The 21,543-nt window shown below is 42.1% G+C and overlaps 1 protein-coding gene across 4 annotated transcripts in view; it reads left to right on the top strand.

Moving 5' to 3' along the window:
* Positions 1 to 21,054, top strand: part of TSC22D1 (TSC22 domain family member 1) — a 90,852-nt gene extending 69,798 nt beyond the window's left edge. For 2 of the 4 annotated variants that reach the window (XM_039716812.1, XM_039716811.1), the window contains 2 exons: positions 18,706 to 18,757; positions 19,645 to 21,054. In XM_039716812.1, coding sequence (XP_039572746.1) covers positions 18,706 to 18,757; positions 19,645 to 19,902 — 310 coding nt within the window. In that variant the 3' untranslated portion in view covers positions 19,903 to 21,054. Of the gene's footprint in view, positions 1 to 17,980; positions 18,309 to 18,705; positions 18,758 to 19,644 lie in introns of those variants that run through there. The other 2 variants (XM_039716813.1, XM_039716814.1) reach the window with 2 other exon arrangements.
* The last annotated feature ends 489 nt before the right edge of the window (positions 21,055 to 21,543 follow it).

Raw genomic sequence — 21,543 nt, 5'->3', positions numbered from 1 at the left:
TTCCAGGTGTTTCTAATGTCTTCTTAAATCAGGACTGCTCTTGAGATTCAAAATCATATCTCTTTAGAAGCCAGGGTGATTGATGCTTCCTATTTGATAATTTTTAAAACATCGCTTCCCTGCCAGAATTTTATGAAAAGTTCAGAACTATGTGATGTAAGTAATTTCTTGAAAGGAAAATAAATGGACCAGTTATTGGAAAAAGGTTCTCTTGCATCATTAAACACTAAGTTATTTCTTCTTGTGCAGGAACTCCTCAAGCTGCTAGTTGCTGGCAGGTTGGAGGATACTGTAGGAAAGTTGCATTTATCTGTTTGCCTTTTGGGGTCCTCTCCTAAATATCTGTCTCTAGCCATGCCTAGAAGTGGCTCCCAGGTGAAACGGATGTTTCAATCCAGTGAGATCTTCCCCACATGTGTTTTTTGCTCTTTGACACAGGGAGGATTTGCTTTTCTGCAGTATATGTAGGGGTACCAAGATGAAAATAAAAATCGAGTGTAAACTAACAGGCTAAACATGTTCAATTGTAGTGCTTATTTCTGTGTAACTGAAACCCATGCCTTTGGTATCACTTGGTGACTACTATGAGGGATGTATAAGAAAATTCCTCAGATGTTCAATTAGGATGTTAATAGCTAAAGACTTTTTTTGATTGCATAATGGACTGAAAGCTATCTTCTCTAACTGCACTTCATGACAGTCATTCAAAATACAAAGATAGCAAAAATACAGCAGTGATTTTTGCTGCTAGCATTTGGGAATGAGATACTTCCCAGTTTGTTGTCCATGTTCTTGTCTTTCACTTCAGTGCTTTGGTTTTCACTAGAGTGCAGATGTCTTTTTACAGGGTTTTTTTGTGCTTTTTACCTTTTCTTGTCATCAAGACTATTTCCTTTGATAATCTGGCATGCATTGCTTTACTCATGGATTCTAATATTTTCTGAAGTCAGTTTTCGTTTTTGTGTGTTGTTGTTGCTGACTAGCAGCCTTGCAAAACCCTGTGCCAAAGCACTTGGTTAACAGGTAACAGGGCATTAAAAATCCTGTAGATTAGAATACAATTGATGTATGGGATATTTCCTGTAACAGTAAGCACTGTAACTTCATATAAAGGTTTCTTTGCTGTATTTGTGTTTTTTTAACCTCTAAATAGCTTAATGATTGCATGTTTGTAACTTTAAAGTCTCCAGAAGAGCTTGAATGTCTGGTGTATTTTATGCTTTATCAAGCACTCATAGGCACATCTGCATTTTAAATTTATTCTTTGTTTGCTGCATCATGTCAAAATTGATGCTTGTTACCATAGGGCACTTTGTCTGTAGTCTAAAGGTTGGCTTTATTTTCTACTTTGTCATATGGTGAAGTCTGCATTATTCAAACAGTGTCTGAAGTCCTCTATAGAATGTGAAAAGTGAACCTACTGAATGTTTACCCGGTGAAGGTATGGCAGCTCAATCAGTGATGTGTAACATGCTGAGGAATGTGGGCTGAAGTGCTACACTTTATTCAGACTGACATTAACAGTAAATTCTGCTGGATGAATGCCAGATTCATTCACTTACAGGTTAGATTTAAACTTGGGCTGATGCATTTTTTAATATATATATATTTTTTAAAGCAAAACTGTCAAGGAGTACCACAAATCAAGAATCTTAAAATAGGCTCCCTCTTCCCCTTTGGACATAAGAGCTATGGGTGGGGGAGAACCTAGGTACCCTGATGCTCTCATGCATGAAATCTTGTTTTTTGTTTCATTAAATGTTAAAATTTTCCTGTATCTGACATTCTCATGTACCCAGAGTGATAATTCATCTGTGCACAATCTGTCACTTTATATAAGAGCCAGGATAGTTCAGGACAAAGGAAGAAAAGCATAGCTTGATGCTGAATTCTTGAATGTGACAGGAGAAGAACGAAGATCCTTGTACTTCAGGCATTTTTCACTTGCAGCTAGGGGCTATTTTTTGAAGCAATAAAAATATTCAGTCTCTTAGATAATCCAGTTTTACAATTTCTTTGTGGGCTCTTTTACCTGTAAGTTGTTGACTTACACGTAACTAAATAATGCTTTTAATTACTTCAATGCACTGGAACCAACTTTGTCAAATTTGTGGGAAATGCTTATGAAAAAAAATCATATAGTTGTCAGAATACCTGCCTCTGAAGCATTTGTGTTTTCACTTTAATTTGTTTTCAGTCTGGTAACTGACAGAGCATATCCTTTGCTGCCTTTTGTGAAGGTGAGAAATGGAATTGATATAGATTTCTCTGGCACACAACCATCCCCCAAATAAAAAGTTGATTTATTTGAATCAGGTGCTTCTAGATCAGTGGTATAGAAGTAATTTTCCTTGACATAGCTAAAGAAGTATCATCAAATGAAGTCTGTGAATGTTGCCATACTGTAAAGTCATCACCAGAACTGGGGCTGAAGCATGAGGAAAGGTGATTGGTGTTACCAGAGATGGAGCTAGCTGTGGCTTTTCTTTGTGGTGCCTTTTCAGTGGGAGTGAGGAGAAAGCAGCTGCTATATGCTGCACTCCTGCATCATACATGCTTGGGTGTGTATATATGTGCTTTTCACTTTCAAACTGACTCTGATGTGCCTTCTTCTAATAAGCAGAGCAAATTACAGGAATTTTAGCAGAAATTCATGAGAAGGATGCTGCAAAAGTAATAGTTGCAATAGTATCTTTTTATTTGTGTGTGAAATTCCTTTCCCCCCTCCATGTAATCTAACATTTAGTGTTCTTTCTGGCTACATGGGAAACCCAGATTTGAGTCAGAACAGCTTTGGAGCTGAGCAGTGTATTAGTCAGATGTGCACAACTTACTGGACCATGTTTTTAACTCCCATGGCACAGCTGTTAGCATGATGGAGCTCCTGTTCAGAGGCATCTTGGAATAGGAAAGGAGAAAGTAAAGACTGGAAAGGTTAATGTCACTGCTTTCATCTCTTTCCCACCCCAGCATATGTCAGTGTTTGTTCATAGTTTCAGGCACCCTGGAAAACACCTGTGACCAGTGGCACGTACTCTATGCACAGTAAGTTTGGAGAAAGATTGTTCTCCTACCTGGTGTTGACTGTGCAGCTTTACAGGCAACAGAGATGGCATGAAGCATGTTAAACGGCATTAGGGAAATGGCATCTTAAAATCGCACAGCTGTTAGCATGATGGAGCTCCTGTTCAGAGGCATCTTGGAATAGGAAAGGAGAAAGTAAAGACTGGAAAGGTTAATGTCACTGCTTTCATCTCTTTCCCACCCCAGCATATGTCAGTGTTTGTTCATAGTTTCAGGCACCCTGGAAAACACCTGTGACCAGTGGCACGTACTCTATGCACAGTAAGTTTGGAGAAAGATTGTTCTCCTACCTGGTGTTGACTGTGCAGCTTTACAGGCAACAGAGATGGCATGAAGCATGTTAAACGGCGTTAGGGGAATGGCATCTTAAAATCTATTTTATCAGCTCTCTTGGTGCACTTCTGTGGGACACAGACTTAGCTGAGCCTGACTGCCACGGCTCAGCTGTGCAGAATGTCTGACAGATGTTGTAGCATATCTGATATATGGGACTGTGTAACCAGCAGGAATCATTAGGAGTTATTGCTGTACCAAGTCTCTGACTCTGGAAGGATATATAATATATAATTCTACTACTTAAAGTAGAATTTCTGGTTTGGTTCAGCTTTTTGGGATTGGTTTTGAGCATTCTTCTAGTCAGCTTGATGCTTCAGCTCTTTAAAATAAGCAAGATTCCATGCTATAAGATTTAATTTTGAATACTGAAGTTCCCGTTTTGAGCATTCTTCTAGTCAGCTTGATGCTTCAGCTCTTTAAAATAAGCAAGATTCTATGCTATAAGTAAGATTTAATTTTGAATACTGAAGTTACTCAATAATATTGGGTCAGACTTTCTCAGTAGTTGTTTATTGGTGTGATTGCTATTTCCTTTGTTCCTTGTTTATTTTCCATTGAAACCTGTTGACTTTGATTCACCTCCCCATTAAAAGTGGTTGTATCCACTTGAAGCTTTCAAGAGTAGCTCTGCTTTCAGAGTAAACATCCCTCTTTTAGGGCTGTTATATCAGTCTGCCTCTACTCCAAGGACCAAGATTGTGGAATACAACTGCTCCACCATCTGAGTGGACCCACCTCTGTGCCTTTTCAGTGGGAGTGAGGAGAAAGCTAAAATCAGCCTTGACTGTTACCCATTCTGATGCTGTGCTGAGAGAGATGGACTTGATATAATGAGAGAAACATTTATTGTAAAGTGTAACTTGTCAGCTTCAACTCCTTGGTGTTCCTTAAAAGGAACATTATGCTCTGTCCTTGTAAGGCAGGCGTACAAGGATCTGGGAGACTGTTTAGAAATATTCTGCCCTCTTTCACAGTTAGTACATCTGAAGCTCCATTTAAATTTTCTGAATTCCCTCTAGGCTTTGGAAATGGGGAATTAATCCCACTGCACCCCTCATTTCCAAGGGAAAACAATTTGCATTTTTTCTTTTCTTTGCTTCCTCACTACCTCCGACAGAAAATATTCCTTGTGTGTGATGGTAGACTTCTTAGCTCTAAGTAGAGTTGGTTTTGACACTCCCTTCCTCACCCAAGCCAGACCCCTTCTGTTTTATTGTGTAATACCCACTCCTATGGCTGTCAATCACCTCTTCATCGCCTTGGCAAGGTACAGCAGAAGTGCAGGTAAATAATATATGGCTATGCTCTGCACCAGCTGACAGAGGGCAGGTTTAGATCAGATAACAGGAAGCAATTCTTTACTGTGAGAGTGGCAGGACACTGGCACAGGAGGCCCAGAGAAGCTGTGGATACCCTGTCCCTGGCAGTGTTCAAGGTCAGGTTGGATGGGGTTTTGAGCAACCTGGTCTAGTGGAAGGCGTCCTTGCCCATGGCAGCAGGCTGGAACTAGATGGTCTTTTAGGTCCCTTCCAACCCAAATCATTCTATGATTCTAAGAATTTGTTCAACCCTTCCATTTGGTTTCTTTCCAATGTATTCTTGCAAGGTAAATATTCTTGAGGAGGCAGATCTAACATCACTTTAGCAGTCAGCAGTAAACCCAAGTAACATGTACTAGGCTGGGTTTTTGGTTTTGTCTCTGCATTTGCGTGGTCTTGGTCTGATGGAAGGGTGTAACCATTGTAGTCAATGCCCGTGCCCTCTGGTGTGGTGGGAGTTCCTGCACACATACTGCAAGTGGCTGGCTGTTTCCGTGGCGAGGGTTCTCTCTCACTCTGCAGCTTACCTGTGGAGTAAGGAAATTAATCTTCTTTGCTTCTCTACAATGTACTGTGAGCAGTCAACTTTGTTCCCACTGAAAAGCATTCAACAGGGTCAAGGAAGGAAAATAGCTTACCTGTGGAGTAAGGAAATTAATCTTCTTTGCTTCTCTACAATGTACTGTGAGCAGTCAACTTCTGTTCCCACAGAAAAGCATTCTACAGGGTCAAGGAAGGAAAAAGCTTACGTTGAAGCAATGTTGGATAATGGTATCTGTGCATATAGGCTCAGTTCCATGGCAGAGAGTTACTACAGTGCACCAGAACCCCCTCATGGCAATCTGTTTCTGTGAGGAAGAATATGCAGTATTTGACTGAATTTTGGCTTGATACATGATGAGTTGCTATCTTTATCTGACTTAACTAGATACATGTCTCCAGCTCTCATCACTGGTTCTTTTTAAAGTAGCAGTGACGGACAGGATTTGTCTGTGTAAAATATTTTCTGGCAAACAAGATACTGTCACTTTTGTGTCTAATTAGAATTGCCATTAAGCCTCAGAACTTTGATTTGAGAAACAGTACAACTTGTGCTGCCTTTCTCTAAGCAGAATTAGCTACCTGTAGTGATTAATATGTGCCTCACAAAAAGTGGGAGCAAGTTGAATCAGCTTCAGAGTTGACGAATTTGGCACTGCTGAGAGAAGATGCATTTGTTTGAGATTTGAAAACGTAATCACGAAGATTTTAATCTCTTTTGATGCTTTATGTAACAGAACACCATGTGACCTCAGGATCTGTGGTGTCACTGTTTGCCCTTCTTGTTTTTCTTGATCATGACCAACCAGTATTAAACTCAGCAAACTTTGAATTGAAGCAAGTGGATAATCTTTAACGGGCAAGGCTTTGCAATTCTTAAAGTGCTGCAGAATTCAGGACTCATAGTTAATAGTGGAATGCTAATGCTAATCTTGCAGCACCAAGGACTGAGAGGCATTTCTTCTGACCCTCCATCTGGGGTAAACTGACCAGCAGGTACTAAATAGATACATCAATGAAAGTGGGACTTCTCCAGAAACAAGTGTCTGACCAAATAATCATGAAAGTGTTATTCTTGGAGCTGGAACAGCATCTGAAGAGGTATTTGTAAAGTTTTTAAAATGTAGATGCTTGATTTATTTGTTTTAATTTTTGGGGGAGGTTCCTTTATTTTGTTTGTGCAAGTATTTAATACTTCTAAACCAAGGTGCTTGGCACGTGCTTAAACTATTTCAGGCTAGGAACATCATACTGGTTGACAGTACTGTCATGCAGAGTTGATTACTTATTCAGTGGAAATCTACATGCCTTGAAATATCTTTACTGCAGTATTTAAAATAATCTGTATTAAAAAAACATTTGCTCTTACAGTGCTTTTATTTCTTTTTTTTCAAAAAACGTTATTCCAGTTATTACAAATCTTAAGTAATGCAATATTAAACCAAAAAAAGAAAATTTGAAAAAACAGGATTTGAAACTCATTATCAAGTAAGTTTGTATTCATTCAAATACTTTTAAATACTTTTCATATATAATATGCACTATCTTCTGTACTGTCACATGATTAAAGTTTAGTTAATCAGTCTTGTTAAATGTTTGGAGAGAACTGAAATACAGCTTAGTCTTCTGCAACCTCCTTTTCCATATTTACAGTGAAATATGAACTGCATGGTTTTTATGTGGCTCTTTCTTGTGTTTAAAATAAATACCAAGTGACTTGGTGAATTGGAAGAATTATTTTACTGAGTTAAAAATTCATGACAGTGAAGGGAAAAAATGCCCTGACTCTTCATGTTGCAGAGTTGTTTTTCTGTGTGCAGAAGGAAAATACCCATCTGTGGGAGGGAGCATGGAATTTGTTCCTAACTTCTGATCTCTGAACTGGGGCTTTTGTTATGCCACACCCTTAAAATCTAAACCCCTTGATCTTATATAAATGTTTACATATATCAACTAATACATTCAACTTCATATTTTTGTCACGTTGTGTTTGTGGTATTGCCTGTGGAGAACAGCTTTCCTCTGTGAATGGTGTTGCTTTAAAGAATATAAAATTGTACATTGGAAAACTTCTTTTGAAAGCTCAATTTTAATTTTTTTCAGTAATTTATAGTTTCTGAAAACATGTTGAACTTTTAAATGAACAGTAAAATTGTAGTAAATTAATCTGAATGCTTAAGGATAAGTATAATAGTCTATAACAGCTATTGATATGTAATGGGAACAGTTATGTTATGCATGAGCAGCACATGTATACAGCAGTGATTGGTATCATGTATTCCTGAACAAGGGAGGTACTACTGAGGAGGTTGTTTCCTACCATCAACCAAGCTATTCCTCAGAATGTGTAATGAACAAGGTGTGGTGGAGTAAACATGTAATTTTTTTAACCTTTCTGCGTTATTAAAAAGTTTTGTTGTGACTGACTTTTACTGATGCACACAGGAGCATGATGTAGCACCTCTAGTCATAAACCAAAGTCTGCATCTGTTAGCATTATACAGAAAATGTGGACAGTTTCTCCACATTCTGCAAGCTACTTTCTCTTTAGTTTTCATTAGCCTTTGTTTCCTCTAGTTTCTCTTGCAGAGATGCTGGTTTTCTCCTGGTTATTGTTCAGTGAATTCAAGTTAGCTGGTTGTCCTGTCACCATAAATAGCAAATGCTAAATGGCCATTGCAAATGGTAGCCTTTCTTGGCTAATACTGCATGTGACTATATGTTTTTTTCTCAAAACTGACCCTGTAGGATGCATGGGTCAAATCAAATAAGCATTTAGCTTTTTCTAGTGTAGATGCAGAATTTGAGAGTGGATGCAGTTGTGTGTGGCTTTCTGGAAGAAAGAGAAGCAATTCTGGGGCCAGGCATCTCACTTAAAACTTAGAGAATATGGATACAGTTCATGAATCTTTTCCTTCTTGCAGTCCTTGGTCAAGGGCAGTTTGCAGTGTACTGAGAAGGATTTGTACTCTTAATAAAATTAAATACTTTATGCATATTTTGCATTTTAAGTTTGGCTGCCAGAATGAAGTCCAAGATTCAGAGTTTATGCTCTGGAGCTCCACCAAGTTGTTTTGGAAAAGCAATCCCTAATGTCTGTGTGCTGTTGGGGAGCTGTCTAGCACTAGACGGCTGGAAATGGTGATTGTATGGGCGTGCAGGAGCTGCAGCCTCTCTTGTGAAGTGCAGTTTGCAGACAGGTGGCTGTGTCCACTTTGGATGTACTCCACTATCTTTCCATATTCATACAGAAAGAATAGTGGTGTGGCATCCTCCATATTTCTTTTTGAAACTTGGAAGTGCAGAAGACGGGAGGGTAAGGGGGGAGATGAACACAGGTCAGAAGATACTTCAGCCTTTGCTTATGGCATAAACTCGAACGAGAGAGCATTGGATACATCTGCTAATTCTTAGGATGGGTAATGTGGGCTGTAGTTGGTTAAAATACATGAATAGTGAAGGCAGGCATGAACATATCTGTCTTGCTGTTATATTTAGATCATCCCTATCAGAACATCAGTAATTTAAATTTATTAAAAGCATACCTGAGTGATGGACATCTAGTCTCCGACAAGTAGACTTGGCAGTGTTAGGTTTTACAGTTGAACTCAATGATCTTAAAGGTCTTTTCCAACCTAAATGATCCTGTAGTACTGTGACATCAAGGGATAGAAAACTCACTTTTCATGAGCTCATGTTCTTACTATTTTTTTTTAAAAAGAGGCTTTAATTCATTATTAGGCAAATATTAGGTAGTTGTACTCTAATATGAAGAAGTAAAACAAAAGTTTAATAGCCCCTTTTAAACCTAGTGTTTTCTCTGTTTGAAGGTATCTTTTCACTCAAGTCACATCTCGGTCCTCCCAAGGATTTAAAGGATCCTTTCAAGTAACTTGACATCTTTCAGTCTGTCAGTATAAGTAAATTCCCCCAGCCTCAGAATCAGTTTAATGTTTCTGTTCTACCTGCATCAGTTTATTGACAGCTTGCTTTAAAATGCAGAGTTCTTCAGAAACAGGGCTGAAAAACAGGTTTGGGCAAGTCAGGAGCCTATCTGAGTGGCAGCAGTGCTACCCTGTGACTCAAACATTCACTTACAAATATTTTTGTTTGTATTTGTCATGATTGCTTGTACCTGAGCTGCTGATTGATGTTACTGTCCACCAGGTGAGGGCCTCTATGAGTTAGTAGTAGCTGGGAACAGTCAGAGAGGAATTCCCCTGTTCTGTACCTTGCGTGGGAGGAGGCATGCCTCCCTGGATGGGAGGTTGCCTAGTGTGGGTTTTAGAAAAGATCCTTCTGTCCTCTGTGCTTGGTGGACAGCAGTGGTTCCTTGGCTCTGTCAGTGGAGCTGGAAAAGGGAATTTCAATCCTGTGTTGCAGTAGGGATTTTCTCTCCTTCCCATATCTTGAGAGTAGCGTGGCAGCTCAGTGTGTTGATGCTGTAGAAGAGTGGCTACTGGGCTAACACCCTGTGTAAGAATGAGGAAACAATGCCTGGGAGCTGTTTTGGACTCCATGCATTTTCTAACCGTGTTACTCAGGCTTCTAATATTACAGTTACTTTGGTTTTGTTTTTGTGGGGATTGGGTTTTGTTTTGAATTGTTTTAAGTCACAGAGGTTCAGGGTGTCATTATAATGATAGTAGTTTCTGGAGGATGAAGTAATTGTTTTTCAGAATTGTTAAGTGCCTGACATAGTATATAAATGAGCCTTGGACCTTATATATACAAAAGACCCTTGGGCATCTAATTAAATGGTTTTGGGGGATATCCACCAAAAACATGCATCAGCAGTGTTAGGGGGAGGGCAGGAATGCTTCATAAACAGGGTGCCACTTGTAAATGTAGCTGTCACTGTATAAAGATGATTACCCAGATACTGATTAGGTATGAAATGATAGGCTGCAATCTTTCCTTTGCAAGTTGTGTATTAAAAGATAAAGAGAACGTCTTCTGCTGTTTGCAGAATGTCTGGCTCAGGGGCAGCTACATGTCAGTGGTGTGTGCCCTGCATGGCCACTGTGGATCCAACAGTCTCGAGGTGCTCGCTGCCTTTAAGCTAGAAGATGCTGTTCTGTGGAAAATTAGAGCTTCTTACTGCCTGAGGTTCCTTTACAGGATCAGTAGGGTACTGAGGAAGGCTGGATCCCATTTAAAGGAGAACCAGGACTTCAGGATATACAGCCTTTTGTAGATGACCTGGACCCATGCCAGCTGTTTGCAGTCTCTACCCTAGAAGGTGCTCCAGGGACATGTTCAAAATATGCTGAGCCAGCACACCTGTGTTCTGTTCTCTTTGGTTTGCAGTGTGGCAAGGTTTCAAGAATGAAGTGTTGTGCTAAAGTAGGTAATGCACCCCTAAAGCCACAAGGCAGTCACGTCAAATTATAATTTTGGTCAATCTGTTCTTTAAGTAATTTTTAAGTTTTGAAGCACACCTCATTTCATAGTCTTACCTACTCTCCCAGGTGTCTTATATTCTATTTCAAATCAGTACCACTTTACAATTTATTCCTTCAGCAAGGAGAGTGTAAATGGAGATACTCTGTTGGGATTTCTGTGATTGTGAGTCAGCAGGATTTGTGTCTCTTAAATCACTGAAGCTGTGCCTGGATTAAGAAGCCTGGGAGTGCTTTCCCACTCCAGAGTTGAGCTGTATCTGTTTCTCAATGCTGTACTGAGTTTGAAGCATGGGCATTCATCAAATTCCTCTCATATGCTTATTTTCACAGATGGAGAGAAGGTCACAGGGGGAAGGTACAAGTTAGGCAGGAAATGATCCCACAAATGCTCAGCTCAGTGGCTGTTAAAGGAAAGTAACATTTTGGGGTATACACTGCACTGTGCAGTAAATCAGGTCATATTCTTATTTGTTTGTGGAAATTCTCCCCATGCTTCCTGAATGGTAATGGAGATACATGGGGTTTGATTTCTAGAAATTAGCATTTCCATTCAGGTAGAAAAATACCTTTAAATAGGCTACAGTAACTTCAGCCTGTTACAGTTCTTCTTGCGTGGTACAGAAGGTCTTGAATTTTTCCTATATTTTATGTGGGTTGTGGCATTACTAGAGCAGGGTAGTTTAACGACTCATAGATTAGGAAATACAGCATTTCAAATTTGTGTAATATGCATGCATTGGAGCCAGGGGAGTTAGTCCTAAAGTCATTTACCTACTTGTACATTGATACTGCTGATACATGTGAAGCCATTTGCTGGTGATTGCAGAGATTGAAACTATGGGAGTGTAAATGGGCAACTGGATAGAGGTCTATTGTCTTAATTAACATCCTTGCTGAGGAAGAAAAGTGGCATTGAACTCTGAGCTTATTGTCTTTATTCTTCTATACGTGTAAACAAGTTGCAGTGTTGGGAGTTTATTATTATTTAACAGAATGACCTTAAAATGGTTCTGCATAGCAGGGTGGTAACGAGGGACCTGCCCCCACAAAGGCTTGAGAAGTGGCCGATTTTCATCCTCGTTCACGGCATCCCGAATGCTCCTTGCCTTCACTGAGGATTTACATTTTGTTTCTGTACTTTTCATCAGCTCTTCTTAATAATTTATGTAAAAGCTGGGGTAGGGAACTTCATTCCCAGCTTCCTGAAGACCATAGGACAACTCTAGTTAATTGCAGAGGTTTTGGCTTTTTTCCTGCCAACCCTGAGTTGGTTTCTGTTTTGATAGGCTTCTGTAGGAAACACAGGCTTAATTTCAAGTGTCACACCAAAAAATAGCCATCAAAGGGCAAATAATATTCAGTGGGAAGTGTAGACCAGCTGTAAATGCTATATAAATACTTTTTTAATAAGCATGACTAAATTATTAGCTGATCCAAGATTTTCAAAATAGTTTCAAGGGTAACACTTAGAAACAAGGGAGGAGGTGGGAAAAGATGAAGGAATGGATTAAAGAGTTAAAAAAAAAAAAAAAAATGGGTGTAAACTTTACAAGGAGCTGGGGACAAGGGAAATGAAGAGCCCCAATATCCTCCATCTCCCCCTTCCACAATTAGCAGTACTCAGTAAGACATAGTTTTCCCATTTCATGGGACCTGGTGTGGCTTTGAGGCAGCCTTAAGGAAACAGAAAATAATACAAGTTGAAAAATAATAGATGATGACCCTTCTTAGTTACTGGTTAATTTGGCTGATTTTTTATTTGATTACTAAACCCACTGTGTACTATTGAAGGTAACCTGGGGTGGGTGGTTGTCAGCATTTTCTTGTAGTCCTTCCTGGGCTGTTTGTCTCCTGGGTCAGAGATGCTTTTTCATACAGAGAATTTCATCTTTCCAAATGCTTGTCATGTCAGTGTGCCAAAACACTCCCTATACTTGCCATGTTTGTTATGTTAAGTGTAACTTAAAATGCTTCAGTGACTTTTTCCTTCCCTCTTCATTTAATTTTGGAGTATGTGGTTGAAAAATCTGTTGTACAGTTAGAATAACTGGGATTAAATATTTGTGTAAGTGGTTTTTACTTCAGGGTGTTCTTGCCTTTGAGAAAAGCCTTTACACATGAAAGGTACACAGAAGACCAGGGAATTCAACACTCTTCCTATGCATTAAATCTTAAATTATTGAAGCCGGATTTCACATAAAGGAAAAATAAATTTGGGTTGTGAAACTTAAAAGTTGTAACATTTTATCACTCTTCTATATATGCTGCGTAGTGACACAAAACTTCTTTCCCACATCCATCCCGGGGACAATGTCAGCTTGCAGTGTGATATTGTGTGCAGCTTTCTGTAGGAAAGAAAATATTCCTGGCTCAGATGTCTCCCTTAAAACTTTCAGGATGCTAACATGTTGGTGGATGCTTTCCTTTGCAGCCCTTGGTCAAGGGCACTTTATGGGATGCTGAGGAGGAGGGTTTTCACCTGTAGTAAAGTAAAATATTTCACACCTACTTATTTAAAGTTTTCTGAAATCAGGAAAGCCTGTGATTCCCAAGCTGCATGTTACTGCAAGTGCATAATTTCTTTAAATTTAAAGTGGAGTAGCATCTGGATGTAATTTCAGGTTTTGAGTTATGATAGACCTCAGCTGGCTCTTTGAGGGGACTTTGAAACTCATTGGATATGTACAGAGCACAGACCTTCATCTCAGCTGCACTGCTAGATGGTTATCTATGGATGATGTCGGGAAAGGAGATGCCCTACATCCCTCTCCAAGCATCAAAATTGTTTTAAGATGGCTCATATTTCCCTGCAGAGTTCTTTCTGATGGGTAACAAGTGGGTCATCTCTTTGTTTGACTGTATCCAGATACTTGATTATAGACAGTATGTTTTGTTTTGTCAGCATTAAATTGGTAGAATCATTATAATACTCATTAAAAATAACTAGGATTGACTTGGTAATTAGTTGCCTGTCAAAGAGAAAGAGGATATCCTCAGAGGAACCAGTGAGAACCTCTCTTTGTTTTTCTTTTGATCTTACATGGTTATCTTCTTGCTTTAAATGCAGCCTTCTCTCTCTTCTCTCACAGCATGACACTTCTGTGTATGCACTACGATCAGAGATACTGTCAGGTTATTTCCAGAGCCGCAGTAGGGTGTGTGTATTTTTTCCACTAAATGTTTATTTAGTTATGCTTGCACATCTGGAAAAAAAAAAGTATTTATAAATACAGCACTTCATTTCACTAGCATATTGCACAGCTTTCCGTTTTATCTGTTTTTCCTGGAACTAAACCCCAATTTCTAGCAAACAAATAAACTAAATTGTAGATGCAAATGAGATTACTATGGGGGAGGAAAAGCTCACATTTAGGAAAACTGAGAGAGTACTGTCTTGTAGAAAGAGCTTTTTCAATTTAGCAGAAGTACATAAATTGAAATAGCAGAATTCAATCTAGAAATAAAATACATGTCTTTTGGAGCTGAGCAGTAAGTTCTTAGCAGCTTGGTTTCTTTAAATCGAGATCTTAACTAAAGGTTTGGAGCTGGAAAAGGAAGTTGGCTGAGATTTTGTGATCTTTATTTAGGCTTTCTGAAGATGGGGCTTGTGTGGGTGGGGTTATTTTGTTTGGTTGTTTTTTTGGTCCTTAGTCTGTTAAAAATATTTATGATTTACTGTGGGAAAGAAAGTTCGTTGGACAGTTTCTCCAGTTATGTACCTTTACTGAGATGAAGAAAAAAAATCATGGCCTCTTGAAATAAATAAACCTTTAGTCCTTGATGTCAAGTACAGCCAGAGCTTTCTCTCTCAGTTATTAGTTTGGCACAGTTTTGCATAAATTGGATGCTGGGAGGGTTGCTGTCAGTACACAAAGAATTTTGAATCTATTAATTTTAAGGCAGAATAGTACTCTGCCATTTAGTCTCCATTTTTAGATGCCAAGTGGAATGCACAGTCAGATGTCAGGTAGAATCTAATTACTGTAGCCTTTTCTTGAGTAAATAGCAGATTTTATTTTTAACCTATTCAGTACCTGCATTCTGCAGTTGAAAGCTGTAGTTGAAGTTCACAGGATCTGAGCCTGTCTGAGCGTAAGATGAAAGTGTGCTGTGACAGCAATTGCTGTTTTTCTAATATGGTTTCTGGTGTGGCATCTTTGTAACATCCTCAAAAGATGAGATTTATTTTATGTTCAGAAGATGCTTATCGAGGGCTTTTAATGTTGTCATCTGAAGGGAGCATACACTGACAAGGTACTTAACAGATAAATGTTTTAAGTTAAAGAACTTTTTAACACACTTCGAGAAATATGACAAACCAGACTTGCATAGAGACAAAATGATTCTGTTCTGTAGTTTACCTCATTATGTGCTAAGATGAAAAGCATTTTTTCAAGTGCTTAGCATGAATAAATTGAGACAAGAGGAAATTATTTAGTGGAACAGTGTTTAAGAGCTGAAATATTACAAAAGGTGACACGTGCTAAAAAGTCTTTGACTACTGTTTGTGTGTTCAATTTAAGAAGTCAGTTTACTTGAGGATCAAAGATGCTGGTGAGCTACTCGTTTGCTGTATTGTACCCTGCCCTGCTGATTTCTCAGGAGCCCATCTAGAGTCTTTTTCTGTTACTTTATGCATTTGTGAACACCTGGGGTGCTCTGTAGATACGCAGGCTGCCAAAGCATGTGCTAACAACATGAATTTGTCCAACCCAGTGCAGACCTAGATTGTTTTAACCAAACTGAGGAATACTGCAGCTTTTTTCAACTCTGCTCCCAAGAACTGAGGCTTTTCCAGGAGCCGAATAGTAGTGTTATCTGTTAATGAAGTGTTAAAAGAGGTGGTTACAATATTTTGAGTAACACAGTAGTAATCTTGACGCCCTTCTACAGGAAAACTGAGTTTGGAGAACTATCTTTCTTAAATCTTCCATATACTTTATTTCATAAATGAGACATTTGTTAAAAACAACAGCATAAACCAGTCCTTAGAGTTCAGTGTCTGTCCTTGTCAGGCAGATGATGGGGTATTGAACTGAGAACATCAGAGAGTAGTGGTGCTGTCCCCTCCTCCCAAAGAAATTCACCCCAATTTTGGAGATTAAAGTAATTTATATCATGTTGTTTTGTTTTTTTTTAAATTTCCTAGATGATCCACTTTCTCAGCCATAAAGGGACACTTACAGTTTGCTTTTTTGTAGAGTGGGCAAAGCAGAACATGCATATTAATATGCAGTCCTACTTACACAGCTGACAGCTTTCTGTTGAATCACAACTCTGCTTGTAGGCATCTAAAAATAAATGACAGATTTTTGTTAAAAGCCCACTGAAGTTAATGGAAGATGGTTAATGAGTTTAGTGGGAATTTGATTTAGGATCATATGTGTTATCTCTTCTTTGTGAAGATTAATATAGATTGAAGATGGCAGTGTTGTTAATTTAGTTTAAGAATGGTATAATTTTTCTGTTGTAAACTGAATAGTGGCATTTGATAATTATCAGTTGTTATGGCAGAACCAACAACCATCTTGGAATGAATCCATGAGTTTATTTCTACATGTATGAACGAAACCAAATAACATTTTTCTGCTGTGTGTCCTGCAACAGCAAAGCAGGAGTTTTCAGGATATGTCTGTCCAGACCTGTGAATTTGCTATCTTCAAGTTCTTTTATAACAGCCTGCTATTAGCAGTAATAGGACTTTTTGCACCTACTCTGCCCTTTTTCTGATAAAGAGCTACAAGGCTCGGAGGTTGTCCCAGAGCTTTTGTCCAACTGCAGTTTTGTTAATTGTGCTGAGTAACTGCCGTGGGGAGGAGTCATTGGAGACATTACTGATCTTGGAGCCCAACCTGTCATGAAACACGAATTTAGATGAAGTCAAGGACAGGAGCTGATACAGATTCCAGTTCAGATGACGTGCTGCTGGCACTGTCTGTCAAAGGGCTCACTTGGTCGCTGGTGTGCAGTGAGTAACCTCTGCAGAGAATGCATCCCTGCACTCGTGGTTCCTGGTGCTTGTCCCTCGGGGGGGCTGCAGCCTGATGCACGTGTTCGAGCGCGCTGCTCCGCTTTACCTGCTGTCACGAGTTGGCAAGGCAGGACAGGGAGGGGTTTTTCTAAAACACTTCCTTCAATTTTCAGCCTGTTAGCTGCGATCCTGTGCAAATTCCCTGCATATCCAAAGGGTGGGATGAGAGCTGTGCCCTTGTGGGATGTGAACGAACCCTCTCTGCTGGCGGGAAAGTGGCTGTGAGGAATTATTATCCTTAAATGTGACCTCCCTGTGAACAGGATTAGTTTGTACTACTCTGCTGGCATCATTGAATGAAAGAATAGTAGTCTAGGACAACATAAATAAACTAAGAAGGATGATGCAGATACGCAAATGCTAAATTTAGCTTTAAGATGATTATTCCGTGCCTCCTGGCTTTCCTGCTTCTCTGGGAGCAGCACCTGTGATGTATGTGACCTGTAGCTCTTGGAGAAGTTTGCTGTAGAGAATGAAGAGGTTTTTGACTTTTTTTTTTTTTTTTTTTTTTTTTTTTTTTTTTTTTTACCTTTAAGTAACGTAACACATGCCGAAAGTGCAGGTCTAGAAACGAGAGTGGCTGTTTCTTGTGACAGTATTTGATCTAGTTCAGCCTTGGGTTTCTTTCTAAACTGTTACTGGTAGAGAAGATCACTTGGATGGGCACTAAATTTAGTTGCTGTGTTCCATGACACACAAGAGCAAAAGATTTGTTGAGAAAAACACCACAGTTAGGTGGGAGAAGGATCTTATCCTAAATTATTAATGCATGTACTGCAACTTTTAAGACTAAATGCCTTATGGTGCAGCCTAAAAATAAGTGAATAGGCATTTTCCCTGTTACTGCAGAGTAGTGTCAGCCGGCTTGCTGGAAATCCACAGGTTTGTGCCGTGTGTGCTTTTGTAGACAACCGACCGGTGGCTGAATCTGTTTCTCATAAATGGGTTTATGTGCTCTAAGGTGTGTGTAAGGGATGAGGGGGCTGGTGGCTGTCTGAAGGAGCTGTGTCCGCAGTGCGCGGGTATCCCGCTTTTCCTGCCGGGCGCGGGTTTGGGCCGGGCGCGCGGGGCGGCACCGCCGCTTTCCCGCTCCGCGCGCCGATAGGTGGCGCTGTCGGCGCGGCCACCGGCGGCCCCCCCGCGCGTCCCGCGCCCNNCGCCGGCCCGGGCCGCGCGCGGCGGGGGGGGCGCGCTAATGAGATGCGCGGGGCGGGGCCCGGGCAGCGCAGCCAATGGGAGGCGGCGCCGGCGCATAAATGATGGGGGGGGCCGGGATGCCCGGGTTTTGTGCTGCGCGGCGGAGCGCTGACCCCGCTCGGAGCCGGCCGAGCGCAGCCCCGCAGGGTCCCGCAGGGTCCCGGCCCCGCCTCGCCCGGCCGAGCGGCCCCGCACGCACACACGCCCGCGAGAGGAGCGAGACCTGATTTTTTAAAAATTTTTTTCGGGGAGCGTTTCTGGCCGCGGTTGCATGAATGCCCAATGTTGTAGACCGGTGGCAATGGATCTAGGAGTTTATCAACTAAGACACTTCTCGATTTCGTTCTTATCGTCATTGCTGGGCACCGACACCTCGTCTCTGAGGCTCGACAGTAGGTAAATAAGTGTTGTGTCCGAGCGGCTCTGCCGGCGCGGCGGCCGCGGGGCAGGTGAGCTCCGGGCTGGCTCCTTTGTCCGGGGGAGCCGCAGCGGCGGCTCCGCGCCCGCCTCTCCCCGCGGAGCTGCTGCCCTCCCCGGCGCCCGGCGCTTTTGCCGCAGCCTGGGATCGAGCTCCATCTTTATGGTCCGTCGGGGGGCAAAATGTCGGGATATTTGGTCGGCGCGGCTTCACAGGTTGCTTTGCTGCATTAGAGCATCCTGGTGAGGCGGCGGCAGGGCAGCGCCAGGATGACTTTCCCAGCCAACTGGCTACCAATGCTCGCGTCTCGCGTCTCTTAAATAATTCAGCCGCCGCTAATGTTGTATGTTTTTTCTCTTTCTTTCTCTCTTGCAGCTCCTCTGGTGCAAGCGTAGTAGCTATCGACAACAAAATCGAGCAAGCGATGGTACGTACCGATGGGGGCATAAAACCTTGTTCGTGCTGGGAGCAGTAAACAATATGGGGGTGCCGCGGCGGTACCCGTGCCGGGACGCGTTTCGCTAGCGGAGCCGGGGACGGAAGGGGAGGCACGGTGTCGGCTTCGGGAGCTTTTTTTGTTACTTTTATTTTTAATTGATCAAAGGCTTGCCGCGGGGAGGAATGCGCACGTTTGTGTATTGATGCCGGGGAGGGAATGACGGCATTGCTCTTGGCTGCTGCTTCCCCAAGCGATTGATCCGGCTCCATGCGGCGGCGGAGGGGCGCTGCTGGGCAGAAAGCGGAGCGTGTTTCTGGGGTTTTACAGTGCCAAAGAGAGAGCGTTTTGGGGTACTTTTCATTCTGTCTTTTTAACACCCCCCCCAGCGCAGGCGGGCGCATCCCCCGCGGGCTGCAGCCGGGGCACCCCGCGCCGCTGCGCCCTTCTCCCCGCGGGCGGCTCGGGGGGCCCGGCCGCCCTTTGTTACTGGAGCGGTGCCTGGAGCCGCTCTCCCGGGAGCCTCTCCGGCTGTTGCTAGGCAAACTCCGAGCCTTTAACTCCCGGCTATAAATAACTCGGCCGCCCATTGGCCGCGCCGCGCTCTGACGTCACCCGCGGCCGCGCGCGGACGGCGGGAGGGAGGGAAATGCGGCAACCTGCGCCCAGAACTGGCTGCAGCCGGCGCGCGCGGGGGCGGGGCCTGCGCGGGGGCAGGGCCGCGGTGCAGGCCGGCCGCACGTGAGGGCCGGTGACGGCCCGGCCCGGCCCGGCATGGCGGGCACCGCCGCCTCCCGCGGCACGGGCTGGGCTGGCAGCACCCGCCGGGCTGCGGCGGCTCTCCTAACGCACGCACTGCACTCTCTTCTGCCTTGCAGGATCTGGTAAAGAGTCACTTGATGTACGCAGTAAGGGAGGAAGTGGAGGTCCTCAAAGAGCAAATCAAAGAGCTGATAGAGAAGAACTCGCAGCTGGAGCAAGAAAACACTCTGCTAAAAACACTTGCCAGCCCAGAGCAGCTTGCCCAGTTCCAAGCACAGCTGCAGACTGGTTCTCCGCCTTCCTCTTCGCAGTCACAAGGGACAGCACAGCAGCCTGCTCAGCCAGCATCACAGGGCTCAGGGCCTTCAGCATAGCTCAAGATGCCATGGCCAGCATGATCGCTGGCTTCTGGACTGTCCCGAGCGAGGAGGACTGGCGGAATCCGCCACAGCCGCCCTTCATCCATTTCAATGCCCATTGCAGCCCAGACTGAGGACTCCATGCCTTGCACACATCAGGAGAGGCTTCTCCCCCTTGTATTACACACTCATCTGTCTCTCTCTTACCTCCCTTACCCCTTTGGCTTGAAGGAGTCTATGTTCTTAGGTTGGTTGAATAAAATAAACTTCTTCCAGAGAATTAGCACAAGTACACTGGGGACTCGAGCAGCTTCTGCAAATGGCTGAGAAACGAAGCTGCATGCCTGAATTTTTTTGGTTTGTTTTTAAATCTTCCACTCATCCAGTGCTACAGCTGATACAAGTGCTTTTCAAACTTGGAAACGTGAAGAAATAGACTGGAGTAAAAAGTGATGGCTCAACCCCCTGTAGTGCATTGGGGTTCCAAAGTGTGGACTGGTGCATAGGATCTAAGAGGAAGAGGGAGAAAGGTAATCTCAGTGTTTAACATTTAATTGTCACCTGAAACCTTAAGTGCAAATATTTGCACCGTTTTCTGAACCAGTGGACAGGTGCATAAAGCTGTATTATATATAGAAAACAGGTAGGTGACAATACAGTTGTTGGGTCATAGGATAATTACCATGAAGGTTATTTGCCTACTGTATATTTGTGTATTTAGTGTAATTACTTTGTAAAATAGAAAACTGTAACTATTTAGGTTGTACAGATTGAAGTTTAGTTGTTTCATTGGCTGATCTGAAGAAGTTTGAAAAGTTTTTTTTTATGCTACATAAATAAGAATGCACCTACGCAACTGTTCAGAATTTGGCAAATTAATGCTGTTTGTGTAACTTCTGAAGTTCCCTGGCTGCTGATTATCTTGAAGTAAATCATTGTGCATTGTAGTTTGGTTCAAGATGGGGAAAACCACTCCAAAAATTATCAAGCCCTGCTAGCAAAGAATTAAAGAAAAAAAAATTGGATTTCCCAGTATGGATTTTTTGCATATGATCTGTATAGTAGTATGCAATGTTTTTGTGCATGTTCTCTACAGTTGTAACACGTCAATGTATTTAACTGTTGCACTTGTCAACTTTCAATAAAGCATACAATGTTGATAAATCACTGTTTGTATATTGTACTGGTGTTAACCACAGCCACTTCTAAGATGTTGCAATGCAGTTTTACATGGGTGGTGAGGTCAGCTCTTGAAAAGAGGCAGATACTGAAGTTAAACGGAGGAGACGAGGAGGGAGTCGGGCACCTGACTAAGCAAAAACTGGGTTTGGTCCTATATGGGCAGGGCTGTAGGGCCACAGATATCTGTTGTATATAACAATTTATAAGTTGTTTCACAGTGGCAAGCTGTGCCCTTGCCTGTGCACTGGTTATCCCATGCTGGCGCAGTTCCCACCCTTAACTCGGGCTGTCAAGGGCAGTAAGCACTGCAGCTATCCCACCAGGCCAGCCTGCATCACAGTATTCATGGTGCCTTCTGAAAAATGCTGAGAATAATTTCCAGTTTTGTGTGTAGGTTTGGGAAAATGCTTCTTTAGTAATACTGATTCAAACTGAATCTGAGCTTATGAATGCTAGGTGAATGGGTAGTGAAGG

Source organism: Passer montanus, unplaced genomic scaffold (assembly GCF_014805655.1).
Source record: "Passer montanus isolate IOZ18808 unplaced genomic scaffold, ASM1480565v1 scaffold36, whole genome shotgun sequence".
Classification (NCBI taxonomy): domain Eukaryota; kingdom Metazoa; phylum Chordata; class Aves; order Passeriformes; family Passeridae; genus Passer; species Passer montanus.
The sequence above is the reverse complement of the archived record's forward strand: the minus strand, read 5'-3'. Positions and strand labels throughout refer to the sequence as shown.